This window comes from Asparagus officinalis, chromosome 1 (assembly GCF_001876935.1).
Source record: "Asparagus officinalis chromosome 1, Aspof.V1, whole genome shotgun sequence".
Taxonomy (NCBI): domain Eukaryota; kingdom Viridiplantae; phylum Streptophyta; class Magnoliopsida; order Asparagales; family Asparagaceae; genus Asparagus; species Asparagus officinalis.
Genome location: NC_033794.1, coordinates 32,919,069 through 32,928,089, shown reverse-complemented (window position 1 = coordinate 32,928,089; position 9,021 = coordinate 32,919,069). Strand labels below are relative to the sequence as shown.

General features: G+C 44.4%; 1 protein-coding gene across 1 annotated transcript; it reads right to left on the bottom strand.

The window, feature by feature from the left end:
• Positions 745–1,650, bottom strand: LOC109833056. Its single transcript, XM_020400603.1, has one exon. The coding sequence runs from the start codon at positions 1,648–1,650 to the stop codon at positions 745–747; it is 906 nt and encodes a 301-aa protein (XP_020256192.1).

The following is a 9,021-nucleotide window of genomic DNA, read 5'->3' as shown; positions in this document are numbered from 1 at the left end:
CAATATGTTGCTGAGCTTCAAGTCGCTTTTTATCTAGCACCTCAAGCTCGGCGAGACGTTATTGATGACTTTCTTCAGTCATCATCCCCGTTACAAGCGTGATGTGTAGGGACGAAATATAAATTTCGAGTGGCAACACGGTCTCGCAACTGTATACCAATGAGTAAGGTGTGGCGTCGGTCGGCGTGTGAACCGTTGTCCGATACACCCATAAGCTTTCACCTAGCTTCTCATCCCAGTTGCGCTTGCTATTGGAGATCAGCTTGGTCAAGATCTTGATGATCGTTTTGTTAAAAACCACGTTAATCCGTTTGTTGAGAGATTATAAGCCGTGGATGCCAGGTTCTGTATTCTAAATTTGTCACACAACCGAGGGAAGACATGACTCATGAATTATGATCCATTGTCATGAATGATGCACCTCGGAACACCATATCGGTAGATGACGCAATGCTTGATGAACTTGATCACATTATTAGTTTTGACTTCTCTTAAGGGGACATCTTTGGTCCACTTGGAGAAGTAGTTGGTTAACATAAGGATGAATCGATGACCTTTGGCCGATGGAGGAGATATCAGTCCGACGATATCCATCCCCCGTGTCTCAAACGGCCATGAAGTTGTCATTGGATGTAAGTCTTCGGGTGGTTTGTGCATGTAATTGGCGTGGATTTGACATGTGTGGCAACTCTTGGCGTAAGCGATAGCATCGTTGATCATTTTGGGCCAATAGTAGTCGATTCTTCACAAGCGGTCCCAGAGCTTAGGTTCGGGTTGGTGAGCACCGCATGTGCCATTATGGGCTTCCCACAAGGCTTCCTGTGCTTCTGTCATTGAGATACATCGAAGCATCATGCCGTCATATGATCTAAAATGTAATGTCTTTGTGGTGGCATCGTAGTAGAATCTTGGTGCGTGCCTGCGAACAGATTCTCGATCCTTGACGTCTTCAGGTAGTATACCATATAGGACATAGTCTATAATTAGGAAGCGCCAATCTCTAGACTCGGATTGGCCTAAAACTTGGTGAGTTGCATTCACCTCTAGGGTATCCTCCGGTTGGTAGAGTTGTCGGCTTATCACGGTGACTTGTTGGCTTGTCCCCAGCGGTTGAGCTAGGTTTGCTGCCAATGACGCTAATGCATCTGCATGCGTATTCTTATAATGGAGCACATGCTCAATGTGGACGCTATTGAATGATTTGGCTAATTTAATGGCCACTTGGTGACATGAGATTAATTCGTCATTTCTGACTTCATATTCCCCTGTCATTTGCTTGACAATAAGCTGAGAGTCACCGTAGGCTTCAAGGTGCTTCACCCCTAATTCCTTGGCAAAGTCGAGTCCAATGAGCAGGGCATTGTACTCAGCTATGTTGTTAGTACATAGCTCAGTTAGTGAGAAAACTTGGGGTAATACATAGATTTGTGGAGAAACCATGTCCACCCCCACACCTGCAATGATATACTCACTTGCGCCCACGCGAGATGCGTCGTCGAAGTATAGTCGCCAGACTTCTTCCTGTGAGGTAACATTGACCTCATGGGTTTCGTCCAGCTTGTCTTCAAACAATTCAGCCTTCAACTTGAGTGGGTGGCTGGCCATGAGATCGCAGGGGGCTGTAACATAAGAATTGAGGAGCATGTTCATCTTTGTCTGACTCGTCCTACAGTGTTTGTGCGAGTTGGTCTATCCTTTTGAAGATAATCTCTTGCCAAGGAACATTCCGGGCGAGTATGACAAAGATTACTTGCAAGGACTCGATCATCTGCTTGTTTGTGACAAACGTCGAGTGCGCTAGCAAGTATAAAGAAGAATAGGAGTACAATCCTAAGATCAAGTCACTGAACTCATCATCAATAGATTTTGCATCAGACAACAAGTAAGCAAGATGAGGTTCTTCGTTCAAGATAAGTCTGTCCGCCTTGTTAGCGTCAGTTACAACAAGGTCTTTGTAGCCGATTATAATGGGTTCAATGTCATTTAGGACAAGACCCTCGTTGCACTCAGACTCACTATCGACCTCATTGTCGCTACCCCCTTCTTCGACCGGTGGTTTGTTTCCCGGTTCTGAGTCTTAGTAGAGCAGGGAGTCGGTGAAGTAGTTTTCAACCCCTTTGAAGGGCTGTTTATCCACAACTACCATCTTCACCTAGTCATAGTCATCTACATATTTCAAGCATTGGTGTAACATGGATGTGACTATCTTACTACCATGGATGCATGGTCAGCCCAATAGCATGTTGTATTAGGGTTCTACGTAGATGACATAGAAGGTCACCTTAGTTTTCATGTCGCCCAATCGGCATTTGAGATGAATCTTATCGAGCGGCCAGGTTCCAGTGGCGTTGAAGCCAAAGATTGTGGTGGTTGTCGAAGACAATCGCTTTTGAGGCACCCCCAAGCGCTTCATGAGCTTTAGGGGGACAATGCTCAATGCAGACCCTAGATCTACCTGGATTCTGTCTATCCTCGAAGAGCCGATGTATCCTGTGAAGTACAGGGGTCAGTCGTGAGATGTTCTTTTGATGAGCATATCCTCTGGAGTAAAAGTAATGCAGGGGATCTGTTGTTTGGATGCCTGGCAGCATTCCGGACATCCCGTTTCTGCCTCCTCTTTGGGAGTGCACAAGAAATGTGTGGCAAAAGCTTTTGAATCAGTCAGTGCCTCTTGTAGGGCTTCATGTGTCATGTTGGACAACCACAAAAGCTCGTACAAGGTGATCCTGGCTGGAATATTCTTCAGTTGGGCGAGTAGGTCGAATCAAAAGGGTTGACCACTCGAGCTCGGCCTGTCAAGACTTCGCTGAACTGTCGGTGGCAGTCCTACTGGTAGCCTTGCCATACTCTTTATCATCGGAGGGTAGTTCTTAGCAAAGTCCTTCTCTACTCGGGTGATCAATGCGTCTGCCTCCACGTCAGAATTAGTGAGGGTTGCTACCTCCACTCTGTTATCATCTGGAATTGCCGAAATGACATTACAAAGCTTAGCATTCCCTTGGACTTATTAGAAGTCCATTGCTTGTCGTCGAGGAGGTCGGGATGAACACACATCATCTATTCTGATGGCAAGGTCTATGATACCAAGCATTTTTCCCATTGATTGTGAAGGTCGTCATTGACAATCTTTAGTTCTACCTTGAGGATTGGCACGATTCCTGCCAGTGTATAAACCTCAGGGAGAACCGTTCTGAATTTAAGGGTGATCATGTTTGTAGTCACTGATTTCTGCACTTTCTCCTTCTTTAGGACTACTATGTCGTAAAAAGCCTGCAACTTATCCTTAAGGATATAACATTTAGAGGTATGGTGACCGACAAATCTGTGGTACGCATAGTAGCCTGGATCATCCGTTTTGTTCACGTCTTCAGGTTTCATGACTTCTGGCAGCTTAATCATATTTCTCTTGAGCAGAGTGTTGAAGGTAGCCACCACCTGGTCTTTTGTGAAGTCGTATTGCCTTTGTAGGCATTACTCGAAAGGCCTAGGCTTTTGCTTCTGCGTGGGCTTAGGGGCTGGAGCAGAATCGACAACCATGATCTCCTTCCCCTTTGACCGAGGGTTCCTAGAGGTGTTTGGTTCCGAAGCCCTGCTCTTGGGCTGAGGCTCTTCGGCTTCCAATCTTTTGATCATGTTCTTGACTTTCTCACCTTGGCGAACAAGTTCCTTCCATGTTCGGGTTTCTACCGCATCGATTCTAGAGAGAATGTAGATTGAGAGGTTGTTACAACACATCACAACCAGGATGCTCATGAAGACTTGGTCCCAACATTGAAGTGATCGATTCCTGAATCTCTTGATGAAATCATTGACCGACTCCGTCTTCTTTTATTTGTCGACCAACAGAGTGGCCATCGATACTTTCGTATCGTCATCGAAGAAACGAGCCAAGAAAAGCCTCTCCACATCGGCTCATGTCGTGATGGAGCCTGGTTCTAGTTTACGAAACCACTCAAAGGCTACTCCTCTCAGGGTACCAATGAATAGTAGGGTGAGAATGACGCCGTTTCCTATGAAGAATCTCGTCTGAGATAGGAAATAGTAGATGTGCTGCGAAGGAGAACCCTTGCCATCAAACTGGACTAGGCTCATTGGTTTGAACTTTGTCGGGTAGGCGATCGTGTCCCATTTAACTGGATACGGTCAAACCAGCCCCAGCTCGTTCATGTTTCTCTGGAGCTTCAAGGCGTTGAGCTGACTCTGGAACTCATCAAACTTTTTGTCTCGGGGAGTGCTACCCGAATGAGAGTGTCTTCCCAAGGATTTGTTGGAATAATCCAAATGTGATCCGTGATTATCCTCTTCTTCAGTTGTGTGAGAAGGAGTAAGCTCTCGCTCCCTGTTCCTCAAGGGTCTTTGCTGTCTCCATGAAGTTTTCTTCTTCTTCTTGTTCAGAAGTTGTGTCATCTGCTCTTTTAGAGAGTTGATGGTCGCCTGTTGCTCCTCAAACTTCTTGGCCAAGTCTTCCGAGGATTCTGCCATGTGCACCCTTGCGTGATTGCCGTAGGCCGGGCTTGAGGTCTGAGATGTTGCTGCTGCTGAGCACACCTCATCCTCGTTGTCGTAGATGGGTAGCAAACGAGCATAATCAAATGGGATAGCTGCTACTGTTTGAAGGTGAGTGCGTTGGTACACACCCCCTCTTCAACATGGGGCTATCTGAACCCCGGGGTATATTCAAGGTCTGATAAATCCAAATGCCAGACTTTACCTTTCGCTGCCATGTTGGTTGTGGCTTCCAGGAGCTCTAAGTCACCCATGACTCACCTCTTCTAATGATGGCGTCTTTGGCAGGGATGTCTTGGCTCAGAAGATTGTCGAAAAAGCCTCCCGAAGACTGATGGCTTTGGCGCCTCAGCACACTAGCAGTTAGCAAGTACCGCCTGGATGAGCCTCTCGTAATGACACTGAGGGTTAGCCTCGTGAATAGTACATTTGCGAGTCAGATGATCCGTGAGATCTCCTACGGGCTGATGGTGGCCACCCCTTGCGTTGGAAGGACCAATAGTACAATTGCATGGAAAAGACTCGAAGGAGTCAAAATGAGAACACTTGGGAAATTTCCCAAGTGTTGATTTCATGCGACCTTGCCTTGACAGGTGAGGTTCAGAGTTTAGGCGAGCTCGAGTCGTCTGTTCATTTGGGCGAGGTTCGCTCGCTTGAGTTGTTTTGGTTTTGCCTTTTTGGCTAAGGCTCAATTTTAGGCGGGCCTGCAGGGCTTCGCCCATTGACCGAGGCTTGCCTGCTGTGCGAAGCTTGCCTATTTGAGGGCGTGGCTCGCCTGTTATGCGAAGCTCGCCTGCTTTGGAGACATGACTTAGGGAGCGAAGCCCGCCTGATTTGGTAGGCTTGCCTCTCTTGCTGAGTTTGCCTGAATGAGGAATTTTGCTCATGAAGTGGGGTTCACCTGTATGAACAGGCTCACTTGAATTGCCAAGTCCGTCAGCTTTGGGGAGTAGGCTGATTGAACGAAGCCCATCTGAATAGGTGGGCTCGCCTGCTCGACCTGGTCCGCTAAACCTGGGAACTTTACGTTCCTGCTTAGCGCTTCTTAGGCTTAAATAGTAACTCAGACCATCATAAGAGATGAAGGCTCGGGTTTCTTGGTAGGCGAGAGCTTGTCGTCATCGTCGTTTAGCTCTTTTGGAGAGGGGGGTGTTCATATTGATAGTGAAGGTGTGGTCCGCGCTGACATGCACCATAGTCTCCTCTTGCATGGGGAACCGTGCAGACTACTTGGGAACCAATCGAGTAGTCCTTTGGCTGGCTTGGTTGGCCATTGGCTCAGTTTTGGTTGGCTTTGGGGAGGTAAAACCCCCAGCTTTAGCTCGGGTAGAGCTCTCAGGCGTGGCTGCCTCGACCACTTAGGGTTGGGCCACACGCGCAACTCTGTAGCGTTTGTGTCATGCATGGCTACCAGAGGAGGAATAAGACAAGTATTCTTCATACTTGGTTTGGTCGAACTCAATCATAAGGGACTCAACGGTCGTCCCTTCCGCAACTTTGTCAAACTGCGCCACCACCAATTCATCAGAATGAACGGTTTCTCCAACTATGGTCACCATCTTCTGTTGGGCATAAAAATTAACTTCTCATTTGAGGGGTCGTTTGTATTTGTAAGAATAACTTTTTACAAACTACAATCAATGTTTACAATAGAGTAGAAGGGAATGACCCTCCTTATTTAACGTAAGTTCGTTGGCAGTGGTACGACGCCTCTCTCGATGCTCGCGTCGAGTTTGCTTCCCTTGGACGATCCGATCGAAGTTGTGATTGGAGCCTCAGTGCGTAGTAGAGGCTCTGAAGCGATTGAGTTTGACTGTAGCCGAGCTTGAAAAATATCAAAGTCGTGAGCTTGGAGAGAGCTACAATGCAAGGGTTTGCAGAGAGCTGATGAGCCTCAAATCTGGGGTTCAGTTTGAGTCTATTTTAACAATCCAAGTAAGGAGCTAGGAATGTTCTACCAAGAAAGTGAGCTCCAAAACAAGTCCCTAGTTTAAGAGCCTTGTTAATAGCAATGCCAAGTCCCAGCCAATCAACTACCAACCTCAGTCTCTGATTGAAGAGCCTTGCGTATGAAAATCTCCAACCTCCTTCACGTTGACTGAAGATGGCATTAAATAGGTAAGGGATGGCATGGGTTATCTCTTGATTTGTGAGATATGACCACCAATGGGTGAGGGGCACCATGCCCTCTCCTAACTGTGGGATGTGACCACTATAGGGGTGATGATAGTCATGCCTCATCATCACCCAGGATGTGGAAAGTGGGTAGGCCTACTCCCACAAGCAAGCGACCTGCTTGCAATGCTCAGGCAAGGCTGGCAAAGCTACGAGCGAGCTCGTGAACTGTCTGAATGCTCAGGCGAACTTGTAGGCGAGCTTGGCGAACAGTCAGGGTCGGTTGGCGGGCCCCTCCAACGTGTGAGCTGGCATTCGTTGGAGCATGCCTACAGGAAGTTCGTGCAAACGAACTCCCTGCTGGCATGCTTTGGCTCGTGCGGACGAACGAAGCATTCAGGTGAGGTTGAACTCGTACTGGCGAGTAGAATGTTTTGACGATCGAGCTTGATTCATGCGGGCGAGTCAAGCTAACAGGCGATGCTTGAGCTCTGCAGGTGAACCCAATAAACAGGCGGGCCGGATCGAGCTCTGCGAGCGTGCTTAATAGTACAAGGAGAGGTTGAGTTCTGCGGGCGAACTTACCAATTGGGAGTGGTTAACTCATTTTAATCCCACTAGAGGGGTTAGCTTAACCCTTCTATATTTTTAATGTTTGGCAAATTATGAAGGGTTAACTCACTTTAACCCTTGTATAGTTTTTTTGTTTGATGGGTTAAGAAGGGGTTAAGTCTTCTTAACCCCTCACTTAACCCTTTGCCCAACGACACCTCACGAATTAATAAGAAAACCAATTGTGGCTGAAGAAGTTGTCTCTTGGTCTTTCTCTAATCAAGTTAGGACGTGCTTTAGTAATATAACCCTTCAACTTCTAAGACGCCAAGACGAGAATATCAAACACAAAAGCCTCTTAATATGAACAGGGTACCTCACACTATTTTTCAGTTCAAAAAAAAAAAAAAAAAATTGAAACGTCAACAGAAAAAAAGACAAAGAAAGATGACGTGGAAAAAGTTAAAGATGATGATTGCTTTGAATATAGATTGCGATGAAATTGTTAGCTATGAGATATATACATCCCATCAATTTAAATCGCATACTAACCTTCATATTTTCAAGCAAAGGTGGTGGTAATGATGATGATCGTGATGATATGTTTTAAGTTGCAGCGAAGGTGCTAGTGGGTATCAGTTTAATAAAAGCGATTTTATTTATTTTAGATCAACCGGGTTTTCTAGTTTGTTTTATTTTTTTCTATCATAATGTTAATAATAATACATCAATGAGGTGGTGCAAAGAGATTTTCCACGTCCAAGGAAATTTCAGGTTATGTAATTTATGCAGTAGTTCTTTGTTATACAATTTGGGTTTTCTATATCAAAAATATTATTCTAATCTAATTTTGATTACCTAGATTTGTTTTAGCTCTGCAAATCATCTAATCAACATTAAGGAGAATCAAAATCATCGTGGCAGCAATATAAACAAGCTAACTCCAAAGGCATTGCCGCATAGTGCAGAGTTGAAAGATAAAATATGACATAGTAATTGTTAAATATAGTAAAATTCTTCTGTACTTTTCAATTATAATACTTGTTATTCAAATATCATAGTATAATTTCAAAGCTTATCATGTAGTTCACGTTATAAGATTGAATTCTTTGCATGCCTTCCTCTCACAGGCATCTCCTCTTATCCTTAAAATGAGACAGAGAACAAGGGCACAATGTAAAACAATTACTGTAAAATAGTTGACGCTCTGGTGCTATATTTATTTTTTATTTTTAATAGATATAGATTTCCTACTAAATAATGTTTAATATATACTTATTAATTGAAAAAAAGTTCAAAAGTTCCTTCATGGAAGAATTCACTTTATGTGATAATATTAAAAAATGGAAAAATTTGCAAAATAGACAGATTTTGCTAAATATTTAGCAAAACAGATCGTTTTGCTAAATATTTAGCAAAATAGACCTCTTTTTGAACTGTTGGTAAAAAAGAAGTCGATTTTGCTAAACAGATCATTCGAAACATACAGGACTAGTCCCGTATGATTTAATCCCCCATTAAATCATTCAGGACTACTAGTCCCGTATGTTTCGAATAGTCTGTTTTGTAAAATCGATATTTTTTTGGCATGTTGGCCAAAAGATGTCTATTTTGCTAAATATTTAGCAAAACGGTCTGCTTTGCTAAATATTTAGCAAAATAGGTTTACTTTGCAAATTTCTTCTAAAAAATTTGTCGCAAACTTTTGTAAGGAAAAAAAAATTCCGCAGCAATACTGTCGAGTGGGAAAATGAATTGGTACGTCAAGCAATAGGGAGGGGACACCTCACCTGTTCTCTTCCCTTGTCCCATAAAAATGGTCCCTGTAGAACTATTCATGTCGAGTGT